Raw genomic sequence first — 20,100 nt, 5'->3', positions numbered from 1 at the left:
AAATGTTTTCTTACCAGAATCTGGGATTTAGGAATGATGCGCAAGGTTGAATCTGCAAAAGAAGAGCAAAAATCTGATATAAGAAGGGGTTGAAATGACAAAACCAATATTTTCATAAATACAAATAAACATATAAGCAAACAGTTAAAAATAATCCTACCTGAACACAGCGAGTGGCAATAGGACTGCCATTGGCTCGTAAGTGGAAGAATTCAGTGGAAGGTTTCTCCTCAGGAGCATTAGGAAGCTTCCTCTTACCGTTTCTGATGACAAACATTCGTTTGTAATGCGAGAGGAATTTGAGATTTTCTTGCTGTTGGTGGGTTCTGACAACTTCTAATTTGTCTCCAAAAAGAGATTCAAATTTCTTCTGTAAACTGTAGTGAAAATAAAACAGCAATATAAAACCAGGACCATTGAAACTTCTTAAAAAAAATACTGTTAAACTGTACATGTAGTCTCACGGTATCATCTTGTAGAACATGAAATATCTTTACTCATTTTTTATACATGTAAATTCTTGCAAAATAAAGGATAGAAGAATAGAGCAAGGAAAATAACTACTGACTTATGCGACTTTGATAAAGGTAAACTTGTATACGGTATGATACATGTAATCTCAATATCATGTTTGTAAACAGTAAAGGTCATTATCATATTGAACAATGTGGCACCTGAAGGTGAAGGTGAGCCAGCCCATGTTGGAGGCCATGCGACCCTGCCAGAAGTAGACCACACACTTAAAGTCCTCCTCGGGCAGCTCCTCTTCCTCCTCACCCTCCTCAGCATCCTCAGGAAGCTCCACGGGCATCCAGTAACGACACAGGAACACATAGCAGTCCTCATTGTGGAATATCCCTAGACAGAAAATAGAACATGTTTACACTATTCTGACTTCATTATTGTGGTTTCATCAATATTCGTTGAATAACAATTTTCGTGGATTTCTTTTTTAAGTTTATCCATGAAATTAAATGTTCATTGAAATGCAATTTCTATTAACATTTTATATCGATGGGGTCTTTGGCCACGAATTTACATATCCTTGAAACTGTGATTTTCACTTTATCCATGAAAATTGATACCCTTGAATATTAATGAAACCACAGTATTTAGTTATCAGTAACCAGGTATTGTGTGCAAGTCAGTTTACCTAGTTCTTCACTTGGGAGTCGGACAAATTTCTTCCCCTCTAAAACAAAGGCTTCCATGGAATCTAGATCCTCATTCCATTCCTGCATTATGGACTCCTACAAAACACAGCATTCAGTACAAAAATGATCTGTCATAATCAAAGTACAAGGTATATCGACATGCAAGTTTTAGATGAACTTTAAACTTACTGCTTCCTCCATAGTCATAGTGGGTTGTCTGGGCATGAAGAGTGCAGAAAGGTCAGTCTTCATCTTGTCTCGCTCCATAATAACCTTGATGGTAAATGCAAAATGAATGCCATTATAACCATGTAATTTATCTCTTTAAAAAAAAAAAAATGTATTCTACGTTACCATTTCATAAATGATTTAAGCAAAATCTATACATGACAGATAATGTTTCTGATACATATTGGTCTTTGACTTGCCTTCATATCAGCTCCTCTCCTGATGACTGACTCAGCTGTTCTTGTGTAATCCACAGCAATGACATCATCCCAGCCTATAAACTTGGTCTTGAAAATCTGGGGCTCTGCTCTGTTTTAAAATCATGCATTAGAATTACCGTAGTCTTTTCTTTTAAAAATACACTTATATTTTTTCTTCCAAGCAGACAAACTGTTGCTTCAATTGTAATAAAGCTGTAATTTATAATACTGTAGATTCCTTATTTTACGCGAGTACTTAATTCCGCGATTCAACGATTTGCTATCAAATCGCGAGAACATAAAATCGCGAATGGCGAAATTTCATCATAGTTTCATGTAGTTCACATGTCTCCTAAAATTAAAAGCAAGATTTTAGAATTCGCGAGACGGGCTTCTCGCGATTTTACGCAGATATTAATTCTTCGCGTTTAATTAGGAATTTACAGTATATAGAATACAATGCATACTGTAAAGATATATGTATTACATTTGGCTGTGTATTCTATTTAGCTTTTTGGCAGAAAATGGCATCTACTAAATCAAATACATTGCAAAATGTCTAATACATGTATACATGAAGATGAATAGGTACATTCAGAAATGCACTAAATCAAATCCACGTTAACTTGTAGAAAAATTATTTAAAGCCAAATATTATACATGGCAAATATAATACATTTACAGTACTATCCGTACCCCTCTAAGCACCGCGTGACCGAACAGAAAGAGGGGCGGTCAATCATGGCACACAACTCTTGTGACAACTTCAAGGCTGCTGCTCTTATAAGTCTTGTTGACTTTTTACCTATCCTGAAATTTAAATCAAAATAACAAAAATTTCATAAGAAATACATCATGTAGCTGTAAAATGGAGTGTATGAATTTAATTACTTCATGAAATTAAAACTAGGAGTAATTCTTTCTATATGGGGTAAATCTGCCTTACCAAACAAACAGATCCGACTTGCAATCCAGTATAAACACATTTTTGGAGTCCAATAATTTCTGAGTTAAAACATTGTGTGGAATCTCAACTAAAACAGAGAGAAGAAAAAGTAAGGATATAATTCTTATCTCAGTAAAAATATACATGTATTTGCTGTCTAATATAAATCCTATATCACTCTCTAATCTGTATTTTACTATATGAAAGAACTGCGAACGCTAACGCCCGTTTCCCGCCTACATTTTACATCCAAATATTTCGGAATTCCTGTCAGATATTCAAAAATTAAGTTTTCCACTAAAAAGTATAATCAAATCCTAATCAATTTATATCAAAATAAAATTTGTAATCAAATTATTCATTTTTAAACAAAAGTTTTGCTAACACGGGGTCTAAAAAAATTTCATTGAAATCGGTCTCTATGAGTGAGGAAAATATTCTTTAGTGGCCAATATGTGCATAAAAACTTAATAATAACATATTTACGATATATATTAAAGTAAAATTTCATATTAATTCATATCTGTTAATTAGTTTTCAAAAATTTTACAAAGCAAAATTCTTTTTTTGGAATGTATTGTGGTCTGTAAACATATGTTCCCCCCTGTGAAACAACAAACCCTTTGGTAAAAATATGCTACATAACAATAATTAAAACCCCTCAAAAGGAATTTTTGTTTCACGGGGGGGAAAAATGTTTTAAAAAACATTTCCGTTTTCCATTATTTTCTATCATGAAATGAGCTATTTTAACCCAAAATACAAAGTTATCTCTCTTTGTTTGACCAAATCATTTATATTGAATGAAAATATACATAAATGTTTACATTATTATAAAAAATTAACTTTAATTAGACAACTTTCAAAAAATGACTTTTAGTTAGGCGGCTAGACAATGCTATCGTTCGCAGTCCTTTAAGCACTGAACACCTCATATATGATGCCTACCTTGAGGGAGCTCTAGGTAGCCCATTCCTAACCCCACTTTGTACATGCGAGGTTCAGCAGGCTCAAAATCATCAGGAACACACTCCTGTCATAGGAAGAGAAAAAGATAAGTTGTATTTAGCACAATGAAATTTAAAATAAATGAAAACAGGTAGATGACATCTTTATTTCAAAGTCTGGCATTTATTGAATGAAACTCTACTCTTCCTTATACTGCAAATTCTTTTGGTCAGGCTTATACATATGACACTCCTAATAAACCTACCCAAATCTAAGGTGTAGGTGGCTTTCCCATTAAAACTACCATGATATGTAATGAAGGGGATTTTCTCTTTCTTACACCAATACAGTGTATGTGTTGTAGGGAACTCTCCCAATAACCTACTCCAGTATGAGTTGTAGTATAAACTCTCACTATAAACCTACCCCTATATGAGGTGTTGGGGACTCGCCCAGAGCCTTCCAGAACTCGCTTGACTCTGCCCCTTGCGACTCCATTAAAATCTCAGCTTTGTTCTTGCGCTCATTCTTATTGATTTTCTCTGCAATAAGCCTGTGTAAAACAAGTGGTCATTCAAGAATTAATTGCTCATGTAGATCAACACAAACAAAACAATTACTTAAATTTCAGCATTCCATGAAGGATACATGTTTAATCCACAGTATGAAAAACTCTTCTTAATAACAGATCATATTACATGCAATTTTCACAGGTGTCTTTTTTGAAAGAAATGTTCATGGTGTTGGTATGTTACTGAATATAAAAGAAATTTTTTTATATATCCAGATCAGTAGGCAGAGGGATTCCAGTTGGTTGAAATTATTACTAATACATGTATTACTAATTAGTACAGTGCATTTAATCAGCATTATCAATGTCCAAACTGCAGTAGGTACAGGTTGATTATTACTTTATTAAGGGTAAACCTGTCGTGTATATTGTGCATCATCCAAATTGATAACTTTAATCAATATAGACTTTGCATTCAGTAGTTCTTGCCTTGTTTTTGTTCGTGTGACTCCTTTAGCCAGTTTTCCTGTCCAGATAAAGATGTTCATTCCCACATCAAACATGAACACATATCTCCTGTCTAAATGTGTCAACTTTGGCTCAGTCTGAAATATTTACAAGTCAAATACCATTTTGTTATTATGAAGAACAAAATAATCCAATGGACAGGTTATTCAATAAATAATTCAATTTCTCTATTACATGTAAACAGCCTTGATATGAACTCACCCTTTCTAAGTGGATTCTCTTCACACCAGATGCTCTGTATAATTTTGGCTCATACACCTAACAAAATGAATAAACGATTTTATACTGTGCCACTGCAACAAAAATATCCCTAGAAAACTATTATGTACAAGTATATGTACCAAAACACAAAACCAAGGAGTACAAATGTACTAACAATATTCTCCACAGTGAAGAATCCACTGGCTGTGCGGCCTCCCTCTATGTAGGAAACTCCATTCTCAAACAGGTCCAGGAAATCGTCACTTTCGTCGTTCATTTCCTCTCTGATTGTGCGACCTTCTGCTCCCAACAGGTTTCGAAGGTTGACAGCATGGATGGCAGAACACGCCTTCTTGTCCAGCTGTAAAAACATTACACATACTTTTATTGTACTTTATTTGCAGTAAATAATATGTAAGCAATCATAGTAACTAAGAAGGACTGTAGAGCACAAAGTTATGTAAGACTGATACCGAGTCCTGTTGATGTTACATACCGTCGCTCTCTCTCCAATCCAGAACCAGATCTGCCAGTTGATGCTGTTGGTGTCGTCAATATAAGTCTTCAGGACAATGTAACAGTCAGCCTCATAGAACTTCCCATTCATAGCTGTCATAGTAAACACAAGCTTGAATGTAAATAATTATGTGCTGGTAGTACAAGTGTACAGGTCATTCTTTTTTTCAAAGTGAGATGTATAATTATGTAAAACAGATAATTTCCCTTTTCAATTTTTATTTCCAAAGTCACAGATATCGTGAACATGGCTAGTGTAATGCATAAGTGATCATTTAAAATTTTTTAGCTAAACATCTTTTTTGCAGCATTGGTTCACCATCAAGTATAAAGCCGATACATATTGGTTTATGTTGCTATACCCCTTATTAAATACATGAAGATACTTAATCATCTTTTTTTTTACAATTAACATCTGATCTTAAACATTTGTCATACATGTGCATATGTGGTTATATTGCCGCTGAAATTCTTGAATAACAAAATTAATGTAACATACAACCAATAGATAACAATGATTCAATACTCAAGAGTAACAAAAATAAGTTTGGCATTCAAAAATTGTGAAATACATGTAGAAACAAAAACTAATGTTCCAAAAAATGGCATCAAAGGCCTTTGAACATACTCCTACCTTCTAAAGACTTTAAACACACTGAGTGCCTGCCATCTGTGTTTAGTAGGTTAAGTGGGATCATTATGTAAACCAACAATTTAAAATCATGTTGGGTACATGTAATGTCAACATATAAAAATGTCCCTGTCATTCAATAAGCAGTTAGTTAACAGATAGGTATATCATTAAGTACCTTCATCAACGGGATTTGGCAGAAAATTCTCAATCTCCCAACAAGTGATTCCTAAAAAGGGAAAATATTTGTATTCATAAAAATGTAGATTACAAAATGCAAAAACAAATCCAAGATATCCTATACACACAGTTGTTTTTGAAAGTGAAAATTTTGCAAATACATGTACGGTAGTACATGTACCACCTTAGCAAATCTAACTACAATATTAAACTCATAAACATCAAAACAATCATTGAAGCAGGGCAGTTAAACAAAAATGACCCAGCTTTCATATAAAAAAAACAAAGCTTAAAAAAAAAAAGAGTGTAAACTTTAAAAGATATTTTGCATGAAAAAAACTTCAGAAAAAATAACTGACCAGGAATCTGTCCGACATCTTCGTCAAAGATTTCACTGTAGTCTAGCTGGGGCTTCTGTAGATGCTCATTCCACTTCTTTGGCCTACAAATCAGTTATTGTTACTGCACTGACATCACAATTTATGCATACAAATCCATTTTTACCTTTGATTTCAATCTTATATTTAGTGAAGAAAACCAGAACTGTGAAAAAAAAAATATCAACTACATGTGTAATGTCATTTCCACAAAAGTATGCAAATTTGTGATCTCATACTCAATACCATTCATATCTTAACTACATCAATTCAAAGCTAAATACATGTAGTGCTGAAATATTTGCAACTGCTAAGTCAGCTTTACCATTAATGATTATTTTTACAACAGCCTTCTGTAATCTTCAGCATTAAAAGCAAAACCAAACTTCAAACACACCTATTACTGTATTTAACACTCAGTATCAGTAGCATTATAAACATTATCTAATCGCCACCAAAAACTCTTCATCATACGCTACCTCAAAAGATCACTGAATCTTCTGGAATTGGGGTAAGTAACATTAGTTCAGCAAAGGAAACATATATATCAGTCTGTATATTAACATCAAAAACAATAAAAAAAAAATATTTAATCAAATAGGGCTTTCAGTGATTTTTCATATATTTATATTTTAAAACTGTCTAAAAAACTTCTTGGACCAATTAGTGGCAATATTGTGTGTGCTGTAGATTATATAAATCACTACAGAGCAACATTATCTTGAACGACCTTGACCCAATTTCTTACTTCAGTGGTTCCCTGACTTCCTCCTCCAGGTTAGGCATGTGTTCCTTCTCTTTAGCTACATCCCTCATTCCCTATAAATTAAGTAAACAGACAGATGTACTTCAATGAAAATACTGGCATACACATGTTTGCAGCTATCAATAAGTAAACAAAATCTGATTCTTTGACCACTATAATCATTTCCTGAGAAAACATAGGTAATCACAGATTACAAAGCTCACCGAGACGAGGCATCACCCCTATGAGACCACCTTTATCATATTGTATGAAAATCATACTTTATGATCTTGGATATTCATGGATTCTGTTTTGACACAAAATCATATATCATCTGTTAAAAAATTGTATGATAATCATATGTTCATATATTAATCAATATAATAATATAAAATTAAATATTGCATCCTATCATACTAACAATATATATCATATAATACAATAAAATACTGCAGTAAACAAAGATGATATTGTAAATATGAAATGACATTGTATTGTGTTAAACCTTATTGTATTTGATCACATAATACAACATTATTATATATAATACAATATTGTATTATATGATACAATATCATACTACATAATACATCATAACATTGAAACATATGATATTATATTGTATAATATAGTATGATATATTGTATTGTATGATATTGTATAATATTTGATACATAATATGATATTGTATTATATGATACAATATAATTTGATATAACATTGTATCATATCAAATGATACAATATTATGTGATAAAGTAAAATATTATATAATACATTAATATATCATATAAACCAATATCATATTATACAATATTGTATGATACGATAATATATAATATTACAATATCATATAATACAATTGTAAATTACAGAAACCAATATCATATTATACAATATCGTATGATACAATATAATATTGGATCATAATATACAATACTATACAAAACAATATCATGATACAATATCATATCATAAAATATCAAAAAAATTGATACAATATCATATCGTATCATATAACTTTTTACAATATAACATATGATATTATATTGTATCATATTAAACAAAAGTGTTTCATATCATACAATACTTTATCATAGGAATCATGTTATATCATTTAACAACAACCTCATCTTTCTATCAAGCAGGTTTAAGTGAGGTAGGAGATTTCTTTAGCATCCTTGATAATGGAGATCAGGCTCTGCATCTGAAGCAACCTCTGCGTTTCATTTATAATATAGTTAAATCAACTATGCAAGCTATCATCTATAAAACATGTGACCTGTTCAAAAAAATCTAAACCTCATCCAGCATCCGAAACCTATGGCTCAGATTCAGCATTCAAGCCTGTCAGGTGCATCAGTATACATAAGACGCATCTCCATGCAAGTTTGGTGAAGTTCAGACCAGTAATAACTAAGATATCATCATCAGAGGGCACTAGCAATTAAAACTTAACCTGCTCCAGCATCCGCAACCTATGGCTCAGACTCAACATCCATGCCTGTCAGGTGCATCTGTATCATAAGACACACCATCCATTCAAGTTTGGTGAAGTTAGGACCTGTAATAACTAAGATATATTTTTTAGCATCCTTGATAATGGAGATCAAGCTCTGCATCTGAAGCTTCCTCTGTGATTCATTCATATTACAGTTTAGTCAACTATGCAAGTTGAAATAGTACTATTATCTATTAAACATGTGACCTGTTCCAAAAAACTTAACCATATCCAGCATCTGAAACCTATGGCTCAGACTCAGCATTCAAGCCTGTCAGGTGCATCAGTATCATAAGACGCACCATCCATTGAAGTCTGGTGAAGTTAGGACAAGCAATAACTAAGATATAATCATCAGAGGGCACCTGTTTCAAAAACTTTAACCAGCTCTAAAAACCTTAACCTCCTCCAGCATCCGAAACCTATGGCTCAGATTCAGCATTCAAGCCTGTCTGGTGCATCAGTATCATAAGACGCACCATCCATAGCAGTCTGGTGAAGTAAGGACCAGTAGTAACTAAGATATCATCATCAGAGGGCACCTGCAACAAAAACTTTAACCAGCTTTAAAAACCTTAACCTCCTTCAGCATCTGTAACCTATAGCTCAGATTCAGCACCCAAGCCTGCCTGGTGCATCAGTATCATAAGACACACCATCCATGCAAGTTTGGTGAAGTACGGACCAGCAGTAACTTAGATATTGCTATCAAAGGGCACCTGCAACAAAAACTTTAACCTGCTCAAAAACCTTAACCTCCTCCAGCATCCGAAACCTATAGCTCAGATTCAGCACTCAAGCCTGTCTGGTGCATCAGTATCATAAGACACACCATCCATGCAAGTTTGGTGAAGTACGGACCTGCAGTAACTTAGATATTGCTATCAAAGGGCACCTGCAACAAAAACTTTAACCTGGTCCAACAACCTTAACCTCCTCCAGCATCTGAAATTTAGGACTCAGATTCAGCATCCTAGTCTTTCAAGTCCATAAGTAGGTCCAGATGCATCATCCATGCAAGTTTGGTGAAGATAGGACAAGTAATAGCTTAGATACAGGACATGCAACAAAAACTTTAACCAGGTCCGGACGCCGACGCCGATGCCGACGCCGAGGGTATAGCATAAGCTCCCCCTGACTTCGTCTCGGTGAGCTAAAAAGCATGACTCAGGCAGTTTTTCATCCACTTCTTACCTTTAGAACTTTTTCGCTCTCTTGCCCATCTCTGCGTCTCCTCAACCTCAATTTTCTAGCAACTGGATCACTTTTATGTACTATACAAATATATGAATTAAATTATAGGGTACATGTTGGGTAGAAAAGTCATGGCAGCACTTCAAATATAAAGCAACAACAAAAACTGCTTTACACTTTAATAACTTTAAGTTACATATGAAAAATGTACATCATACCAGCATACTACATCTAGCGATCAAAGAGCACTCACCAGGAGATTGTCCAGTAGAGGGCGCTGTGGGGGCACCAGCCAATCGTAACTGGTTGTTGAGAGAAAAGTCAATGTTGTAGTACTCAAAGCTCTTCTTCATCTCTGCTGGTTTGGGTGGCATCACCAAGTCTGGGTTGTCCCTCACATCCAGGGTCTGTTGATAGAAACAAAAACAGCATATGCAAATTCCCACTCTTGAAAGTAATTTTTTTAGTCAAATGTTCAATTGCGCATTAAGTTTCAGTGAAACATTTCATGAAAACTACTGCTTATTCACTAGTTATATAGATATATGAATTATATATCATTAATGTTAGGATCTTTACCTCCAAATCAGGAAGAAGATGAAGTATATCTGGTAATGTTACAAGTCTGTTCCCATTTAGAATCAACTTTTTTAACTTTCCACATCTGATAAAAAAAAAGAAAGACTTGCAGCTATATCCAAGCAAAAATAATTTCCTCAAGATTTTCCTTACAGATGTGTATACTTTGGAAGGTAAATCAGACAGGGCACCCTTTTTATTACCTGCATAGCCCCTCTGGGATCAGTTCCAGATTGTTATATGCAGCGCTGAATATTTCCAAGTTATGAAGTTTTCCTATGTTTGCTGGGATTCCTTCAAAGTCCAGTTTATTGGAGTTAAGGTACAACTTCTTCAAGGAGGACAGTTTGTGCAGAGAGCCCTAACAGATAGAATTTACATCATTGACCTGTACTGTATGAGTATTTTAAATAAATTGACAATTAACTACCTTTATCTCGACTGGTACTTACAGGGAGTGCAGTTAAGTCGTTTCTTGATAGATTCAAAGTCTCCAAATTCACCCAAGTATCTGTAAAAAAATAAAAAATAAATGTGCAAACTTCAAATAAGTCTCAGAATTAAAAAAAGAATTTTCTTTGAAGATTTATATTGCTATATTTGCTTTTTGTCTTAAATGAAGGACACCTACCTATAACTAGAGAAAGCTCTTGGATTTTGTTGCCGCTGAGATTTAAACGTTTAATGGCTGTCAGTTTGTACAGAGTCTCTGGAACTCTTGGAAGATCATTTCCTGACAAATCTATGTCTAAAAGTCAAGTTTCTACATTATTCTAATGAAATGTAACATTAAAAAGATTCACTGCATCCAACAGTGTTCACAAATTCATTTACCCTGACTATATATACATAATCATAGATTCATGCAGATATCTAATTTAGCTGACATAAGGGATCAGTATCAGAATTCAAAATACTTTATCATTACATGAATCTTCATCAGAAGTTGAATACAATGTACTAGCTCCTAATCACTTAATTACTGATGTGGACATTGTTTGTAACACGCTACCTTGTAAATTACTGAGCGTGTCAAGGCCTGATGGGAAGTTGGCCAGTGTTCTCTGGGTGTTCCTCATCTGTAGAGTTTCCAAGGCAACAAGAGCAGGTAACTGCCGGAGCTGAGCGTGAATCAGTGGGTTGTTGTTCAGGATCAAAGTCTGTAAATTTGTCAACCTTCTCATCTGTGGGGGCAGTGTTTCTGTAACACCAAAGTCACACTTAGTTGTGGAAACCAATTTGCAAAAAACTGCATAAACCAAAAATCTGTTTGGTTATTTTACAATACCTAAGTGATTGTCACTAAGGTCAACAAAAATCAGATCTGTCAAGTTGATAAAGAGCTGGTTGGGAATCATTTCAATGCTGAAAAAACAAAAGCAATAAAATGTATAGTAATTGGCAAATGCTAATCATCTTTAAAATAGAATTGACTAAATATGAATATATTGATGGCTATCGATTTTGTGATATGAAATATTACTTGTTGTTTGCAATGTTTAGCACAATGCAGTTTTTGGCTTTCTCCAGCTCTGGTGGAACTTCTTTCAAATTGTTATGACTCAGATCCTAAAAGGCCAACACTATTGTGAAATTAATCAATACATCATCTTTTGTATAAAAATCAACAATTTTTTTTAAACCCAGATGTCATGAGGTCATCCACTATATTCACATGAAATTTACATTTATGTATTACATACTTTACCCCACTCCATGAGTACCTAGCTTCAACAAAAACTTATCCAGTACTTTCTTCGGAGGTTCAAAATATTCAACCATATAAGGTATTAATGTAACTACATGCAGACAAATGATGCAACATGTGAATATCTAATGAATCATACCACAACTTGCAGGTCTTCTAGACTAAAAACATCTTTGGGGATTCCCTCATCCACGAGTCTGTTATGCCTGCAGTTCAAAGTTCTCAAGGCACTCAGATTGGCCAATTCATCTCCAAGATTTTCTATTTTGTTTCTTGTTGCATTAAAATGTTCCTGCAATTGAAATAAGTGATAATCTGTCCTCTGTCTTACAATATCAACATCAGTGATTAAATCATAAGGTTTATAGTCACAGCAATAGCTATATCTATAGGTATTAATGCAATTTGGCCAACAACTTTTGACTTAAGATAATACTTAATAGGATTAAATCTCAACAATATACCGTTATACAAAACAAATATTCACCCAATCTACAAGTAATAGACTAAATGAACTGATGAGAATCTGCTAAATGTAAGAAGAAGAATGTTTACCAGTTTTTTCAGCTTGTAGATTTCTGGTGGGATGCTATGAAGACCAGTTTTATTAAGTCTGAGCCATCTTAATCCAGTCATGTCAGCAACATCATGTGGAAATTTACCATCCTTTCAAAAAAAGAATAAATACTGAATGAAAGTCATCTTGTGTTAAATCAAAGTACTGAAGTACTGTCAGGAGTTGATTTTATTGATTATTATCAATTTTAAAATCAACGATATGTTATTTTGCCTAGCAAGTAGTTTCTAATCTGTATTTGAATTACGCACATATTTATAATATGAATTCTTGAAATTTCGAGAAAACCCCATATAAATCATGTTGTGTAACATTTAAAAATAGAATTAATTCCATCAAACTGTGTATCAGTAATCGAAATGTTTCTAAAATTGTACACGTCTGGATCCAAGCAATATTGAACTATAGTCTCGTTCAACCAGACGCTCGGCTCTCTCCGTTATTTTCCGACTACCAGGAGAGACTCTTTGCTTGTCGGAGATTTACGGATACAGCCGAGCGTCTGGTTGAAGGAGACTATATTGAACTCTGGCGTAGGAATACATACAACTACAAAAAAACAACAAAAAACAATTAAATTGTTTGTTCTATATAAAATCTGACTATTTTCAAGGTATTTATAAATACGTTTTTTTGAAAAACAATGGTACAGCATGCAGTTCACCGAATTTACCGTATTTTTCGAAAAGAACTATATATGATATCAGTTGAATTTTGCCCCCATAATTCGCCATTTTTAAAGTGTTTCGGGAATATTAAAATGTTATGTTATTTTTTAGAGGAGTTGATATAAAATATATTTTTCACCTATTTATTTGATTTATTTGCACTCACTTGCAGTATATGACCTCAGAAGTGACGCTATTTCTATAATTCACTCAAATTGACATTTTTCTTACCTTTAAACGAATGGGAAATATAGAGCGCATGCTTGAACAAGGAAAATTTTTTTGTCAGTTATTAGTCTTGGCTAGTTACATCTCTGATTAAAATATGTTGTTTGTTCAAGCATGCACTCTATGTTTTTTGAAAGAAAAACTGCTTGAAAAAAAGCTGTTTTATGCTAAAAATGCAAAAATGGCGGGAAAAGACTGTCTTCATGATACCATATTTCTAAATTGTGGGCACTTGAATCAAAATGAACATAATGTATAAACATCACATATATATCTGTACAAAGAAAACAAAGATTTACGGTAAAATGATGATGTTCATTTTAGGGGGCCATTTTAGGCCCTTATCATATATAGTCCTTAGGTCGATACGGTTTATTGGGCGAAGGAGGCCGTTTTTAGCCAAAAAAGAAAAAACAAGATATCTGTGAACCAATGCTCACTAGTGATACCCCCGCTCTGATGTGAATATGCAAAATAAGCAAAGTCAACATTTAACACAAAGCTGGCATCCGATTGGTACAGAAATATATCCCACAATATGGCATGCCTAAACAAATAGTGTGTTAAAATTTCAAGCATCTGCGATATATAGCTGCTGAGAAATCTTTGAGGAAAATTTGTTTGAAAATTCTGGCTAAAATAAACAAAGTACTCATTTAACAGAAAGATGACGTCCGATTGGTACAAAAATATATCCCATGATATGGCATGCCTTAACAAACACTGTGTAAAAATTTCAAGCATCTGCGATAAATAACTGCTGTGAAATCTTTGACGAAAATTTGTTTTAAAATTTTGGCAAAAAATAAACAAAGTCATTATTTAACAGGAAGTTGACGTCCGATTGATACAAAAATATATCCCACAATATGGCATGCCAAAACAAATAGTGTGTTAAAATTTCAAGCATCTGCTATAAATAGCTGCTGAGAAATCTTTGACGAAAATTTGTTTGAAAATATTGGCTAAAAATGAACAAAGTCGTCATTTAACAGGAAGTTGACACCCAATTGGTACAGAAATATATCCCACCATATGGCATGCCTATACAAATATTGTGTAAAAATTTCAAGCATCTGCGATAAACAGTTGCTGAGAAATCTTTGACAAAAATTTGTTTGAAAATTTTGGTTAAAAAATAAGCAAAGTTGTCAATAAACAGGAAGTTGACGTCCGATTGATACAAAAATATATCCCACAATATGGCATGCCTTAACAAACACTGTGTTAAAATTTCAAGCATCTGCGATAAACAGTTGCTGAGAAATCTTTGACGAAAATTTGTTTGAAGATTTTGGTTAAAAAAAAGCAAAGTCGTCATTTAACAGGAAGTTGACGTCTGATTGGTACAAAAATATATCCCACGATATGGCATGCCTTAACAAACACTGTGTTAAAATTTCAAGCATCTGCGATAAATAGTTGCTGAGATAAATGCGACAGAAATTTTTGTTACGGACGGACAGACAGACAGACTGACAGACGGAGGGACAGACAGACAGAGTAAAACTTTCAAGCATCTGGGATAAATAACTGCTGAGAAATCTTTGAGGAAAATTTGTTTTAAAATTTTGGCAAAAAATAAACAAGTCATTATTTAACAGGAAGTTGACGTCCGATTGATACAAAAATATATCCCACAATATGGCATGCCAAAACAAATAGTGTGTTAAAATTTCAAGCATCTGCTATAAATAGCTGCTGAGAAATCTTTGACGAAAATTTGTTTGAAAATTTTGGCTAAAAATGAACAAAGTCGTCATTAAACAGGAAGTTGACACCCAATTGGTACAGAAATATATCCCACCATATGGCATGCCTATACAAATATTGTGTAAAAATTTCAAGCATCTGCGATAAACAGTTGCTGAGAAATCTTTGACAAAAATTTGTTTGAAAATTTTGGTTAAAAAATAAGCAAAGTTGTCAATAAACAGGAAGTTGACGTCCTATTGATACAAAAATATATCCCACAATATGGCATGCCTTAACAAACACTGTGTTAAAATTTCAAGCATCTGCGATAAACAGTTGCTGAGAAATTTTTGACGAAAATTTGTTTGAAGATTTTGGTTAAAAAAAAGCAAAGTCGTCATTTAACAGGAAGTTGACGTCTGATTAATACAAAAATATATCCCACGATATGGCATGCCTTAACAAACACTGTGTTAAAATTTCAAGCATCTGCGATAAATAGTTGCTGAGATAAATGCGACAGAAATTTTTGTTACGGACGGACAGACAGACAGACAGACACACAAGGGTAAAACAGTATACCCCCTCTCCTTCGGAGCGGGGGTATAAAAAGTATAAATAGGTTGACTTCGAAGAATTGGTCGAGAAATTACTGCTAGTTTTAATGAATAAATGGTTTAAACCAATAACGTTATCATATGGTAGCCTTTAATCTTATTTCACAGTTTTAAGCAAAAGGTTTTTTTTGGGAGTTGATTTTAATCAACTCTCCTATGCAGTTACTCTGGCAAACCGAAAGTGAAACAGTGTTTGGACCTAAGCACAAATCATCAGACTTAGATCTTGAAAATAATAGATAAAATAAATAAAATATATATTATATATTTATATAAAATATCTATTATTTTCAAGATCTGAATGTCGATTTTAAAGGGACTTGGACACGATTTAACTTAAATTTTTCAAATTTTATTTTTCCATTTTCAATGTTTATAATGATAAATATAGAAGTTTATAATGCTATGTCAAAATTTAAAAGTCAAATATCAAGTTATAAGCAAGATACAGAGTTCATAATTCTTTGTTTTGTAAACAAAGCTTGAATATTGTCAATCTTTACATGTGTTGTATTGGTGAAAGTTTCAATCAAATGAAGCTTTCTTTTGTTGATAATAGTATTTATTAAGATATTGAATTGGTTAAAATTGCTTTTACATGTCATTTTGTCTAAGAAATGGTAATTCTCTACATTACATTTTTTGTAAACAACTATAAGACTCGAGCTTTGTTTACATAACAATCAATTCTTACCTCTGTATCTCGCTTGTAACTTGACTTTAACATTCAATATTTTGGTCAATCATTTAAAATGCACCAATAAACCATTTTATACATGAAAAATAAAAATAAAATTTTTGATCCCAAATCGTGTCCAAGTCCCTTTAAGATATGTAAAGCGCGGAAGTATTCTTCCAAATCCTAATGGACAGTTATCGGCAAGTTTATCCCCTAGATCGATCCAAGAGTGTAACACAAGGGTGTCTGAAGTTATGGATAAATCTACAACACCAAATTCGAGCAAAAAACGTGGTTCATATTTGACCTATTCACCCAGGGACCGAGCCATAATCGGGAACTACGCTGCTGAACATGGACCTGCCGCAGCTATGAGAAAATTCAAAGCCGATTATCCAGAGTCCACGACAAGATATTTTAGAGATTCATATAAACGCGAGCTTACAAACAGAAAAAGAAAATTAGACTTTGATTGTTCGGAAGAGTGCCAAATCACAGAAATTCAAACTAAAAAATGCGGCCGTAAAACTCTTATTGTCAGACGATATGGATCATCAAGTTCAGATTTATATTACTAACTTGCGAAAATCTGGGGGGTGGGTAGTGAACACGGCAATAGTGTGTGCAGTGGGTATGGGCATTGTAATGTCTGAGAACAAGCAACTTCTCTCGGAGAATGGGGACCCAATTACCCTTACAAAGACTTGGGCCTATTCTTTATTACAACGAATGAACTTTGTTAAACGCCGCGGAAGCTGTACTGCTAAAACACACATTCCTAATGCAGGCATCATATTATGTTATCATGTTATTGTTTTTGCTCTGAGACATTGGGCTGAAACAATTCACTGATACATCAATACTGTTTAATATTTATGCCCGATTCACTGCTTCAATTTTCGGTTTGATACATATTTAAAATCAGGTTTAATATATTACATCGGGTTTGGCATACATATTTAGAATAACCTAATCGGAAAAAAAACCATGACAACTGTTTTGACGGATACGGATGAAGGAGGCAATCACAATGTATCCATTGTGACGGATAAAAACAATAATGACTTGGTGAAACACATCAAACTGCAGAATCCACCTGCATACTATCGTTTAACGATGTGAAAACAAAATCTGAGTTTCATGCCTACCTCCTTTGTAATAAAATAATTTGTGTTTAAAATTTGCAAATGATTTCCTAATGATGGCATATTTGCAGCTATATAAATCTATCTATTAACCTCATTAACATCACACTGCCAAAACACCAAATAAGTGTTTAGTCAAGTGATTTGAGGTTCGTGGCTGATTGGAGACGTTCCTTTTTTGAAATTCTAAAACTTAAATGAATGATGATTATATTTGAAAGGGGAAGAGAAAAATATAATTTACATTGACATGTTTTTACCTTTACCAGCTGTTTACAGCCCTTTCTGATGAAATTGGTGAAAAACACAGGCCTAATGTGATTTGCCATAAAGATATACAGGGAATTTTTTTATGTCATATGCCCCGATACAAGATGATGAAAAAAGATAGTCAAACCCAAAGAGTGATCAGGTGATGCTGCAAAAGTAGTGAAGATCGTACAAAAATAACATGAGGTACTAAAATACACCTTGTCATCATGGGTTTTATGGTATCTTTATGTGAATGAGATGCAATTTTTGTTCAAATATCACGCATTATTTAATTACCTTGAAGTCATTTTTTGTAAAATCTACTCCTCTGACGAACGGCAGTACACCCGTCGCCGCCATATTTGCTGTATACACCGGAAGTAGTTTCGGAACTCTTCTAATTTTGTGCTTCATCAAATGAAAATTTCAAAGGAAAAGCGAAGACAAGCGGTGACCAATAAAATTGTACGTATGTACTCTCAGTCCGCACAAGGAAATGTATTCGTTCCAGATCCGATCGATTTGATTAAAAATTTTAAATGCGATATAGATTCGATGGAATCAAATCAAATTCAAGTTTATTTATTCACTTATTTCCTGAATTATATACATTACAGTAGGGTACACCTAAGACATAAATTTGATACAACACAAAATTATGTGTCTTTTTAATGAAAATAATTATTAAAAAGAGCAAAAATATCACCTTAAAAATAAAAATGCATAAGTTTTGCAGGGTCAAAAATCAACAGAAGAAATGCGTTTGCCATCAAAAGGGGAGATCGCAAGGTTTGTGACGCCAGACAGTCACAATTGAATATATAAGATATATAATTCAACTTTTTTTGATGATGGAAAATGCGAAAGATGAATATCATGTCACATTTCATCACATTTTGCAAAAGAACTAACGGTTTTGCTACAGATCAATGCGACCAAAATATATTAAATGGGAAATAATCTTATTAGATATGAGTATTACATGTACTGTTTTTGAATGATAGATTTTTCAATTGAGTCAATTGCTTGAGTTTTGTAAAATGAAAAATACCACTTCTTTCTTAAGCTTCAATTTCGAAAAGTCACGTTTACTTTTTTAATCACTTAACTCATTTTAACCCCCCCCCTTTCAAAAACGATGGTACGTGCCTGAACTGGTTGAAACTGTTGAAATGCATTGCCTGTACATGTATAGAAAGTTCTCTATACGTACTATAGGCTTGTTTATAGTCTTTTGCTTTTTGGGGTTTTTTTGTGGGGGTGGTTGTCACAGTGGTACATTTTTTTTAGGTATAATTTCACCATAACGACGCAGACGAAACTAAAACTTCCAGATAGGAAACAATAATGAATAAGGTTGGTGATATTTTAATCATGACAGATATAGCAGACTTGAGAACTTCCTTATAATGTTGTATAAGTTGCATAATATTTGCATTGAGGTGATGTTGTTTTGGGTGGAAGCAAGTCCAGTTGACGAAGATCCGTTATTTTCCTGCTGCACTCGACCAAACGGTCACACTGAGTATCAATTTGTCTTAAAACGTTTTTGCTATAAATATCAGTGCAGAGGACTATTTTAAAAATGGTTACAAATGTATGAATTTATCGTTCCCCGCTTTCGCTTGGAATACATTTATTTGTACATGTTCACTGATAGTCTCCACTTAATAACTTATTAAAGTATCGTGCCGGATAAATTAACAGCCACATATTAACACTAATTATCATTTTGAACGACGTGCAAATAAAAGTATCGATAATTACTGGCATATAACGATAAGAATATTAGACACAACGATAAGATAGACTTACACTTACCAAAATTACACAACAGTGCATATTAAACAAAAAACCCAAACTATGTTTCATAATAATATCTCAAAGCTCTGTGAAATTCTAAAGGGGGGGGGGGTGCCTTTACTCGCTAATATTACAATGTGAATTAAGATTTAAGATTTCAAAATCTAACGTTTAACTTTCTTGAAATTAAAAATACCCCCTAACTGGAATCAAATATGATTCACTGGTGAACAAAGCAGGGTTAGATCAGTCTTGCGATGGCCTTTCAGTTTTCTTTTTATCCAAGATGA

The 20,100-nt window shown here is 33.5% G+C and overlaps 1 protein-coding gene across 4 annotated transcripts in view; it reads right to left on the bottom strand.

Moving 5' to 3' along the window:
• The window catches only part of LOC105321718 (protein flightless-1 homolog), a 20,467-nt gene extending 2,023 nt beyond the window's left edge, over positions 1-18,444 (bottom strand). For 3 of the 4 annotated variants that reach the window (XM_034458993.2, XM_066065745.1, XM_066065746.1), the window contains exons 1-30: positions 18,305-18,444; positions 12,702-12,812; positions 12,286-12,438; positions 11,922-12,007; positions 11,727-11,803; positions 11,451-11,639; positions 11,070-11,186; positions 10,891-10,949; positions 10,642-10,799; positions 10,439-10,523; positions 10,113-10,266; positions 9,860-9,939; positions 7,169-7,239; positions 6,900-6,920; positions 6,403-6,485; positions 6,042-6,092; positions 5,213-5,325; positions 4,892-5,077; positions 4,717-4,773; positions 4,477-4,592; positions 3,903-4,029; positions 3,477-3,561; positions 2,529-2,616; positions 2,279-2,392; positions 1,583-1,691; positions 1,344-1,427; positions 1,154-1,250; positions 675-858; positions 161-377; positions 15-52 (exon numbers count right to left, since the gene is read on the bottom strand). In XM_034458993.2, coding sequence (XP_034314884.2) covers positions 15-52; positions 161-377; positions 675-858; positions 1,154-1,250; positions 1,344-1,427; positions 1,583-1,691; positions 2,279-2,392; positions 2,529-2,616; positions 3,477-3,561; positions 3,903-4,029; positions 4,477-4,592; positions 4,717-4,773; positions 4,892-5,077; positions 5,213-5,325; positions 6,042-6,092; positions 6,403-6,485; positions 6,900-6,920; positions 7,169-7,239; positions 9,860-9,939; positions 10,113-10,266; positions 10,439-10,523; positions 10,642-10,799; positions 10,891-10,949; positions 11,070-11,186; positions 11,451-11,639; positions 11,727-11,803; positions 11,922-12,007; positions 12,286-12,438; positions 12,702-12,812; positions 18,305-18,421 — 3,227 coding nt within the window. In that variant the 5' untranslated portion in view covers positions 18,422-18,444. The remainder of the gene's footprint in view (positions 1-14; positions 53-160; positions 378-674; positions 859-1,153; positions 1,251-1,343; positions 1,428-1,582; positions 1,692-2,278; positions 2,393-2,528; positions 2,617-3,476; positions 3,562-3,902; positions 4,030-4,476; positions 4,593-4,716; positions 4,774-4,891; positions 5,078-5,212; positions 5,326-6,041; positions 6,093-6,402; positions 6,486-6,899; positions 6,921-7,168; positions 7,240-9,859; positions 9,940-10,112; positions 10,267-10,438; positions 10,524-10,641; positions 10,800-10,890; positions 10,950-11,069; positions 11,187-11,450; positions 11,640-11,726; positions 11,804-11,921; positions 12,008-12,285; positions 12,439-12,701; positions 12,813-18,304) is intronic. The other variant, XM_011420146.4, reaches the window with a different exon arrangement.
• Positions 18,445-20,100: the final 1,656 nt, after the last annotated feature.

The sequence above is a fragment of the Magallana gigas genome, chromosome 7 (assembly GCF_963853765.1).
Source record: "Magallana gigas chromosome 7, xbMagGiga1.1, whole genome shotgun sequence".
Lineage (NCBI taxonomy): Eukaryota > Metazoa > Mollusca > Bivalvia > Ostreida > Ostreidae > Magallana > Magallana gigas.
This window is presented reverse-complemented; position numbering and strand designations above follow the sequence as displayed.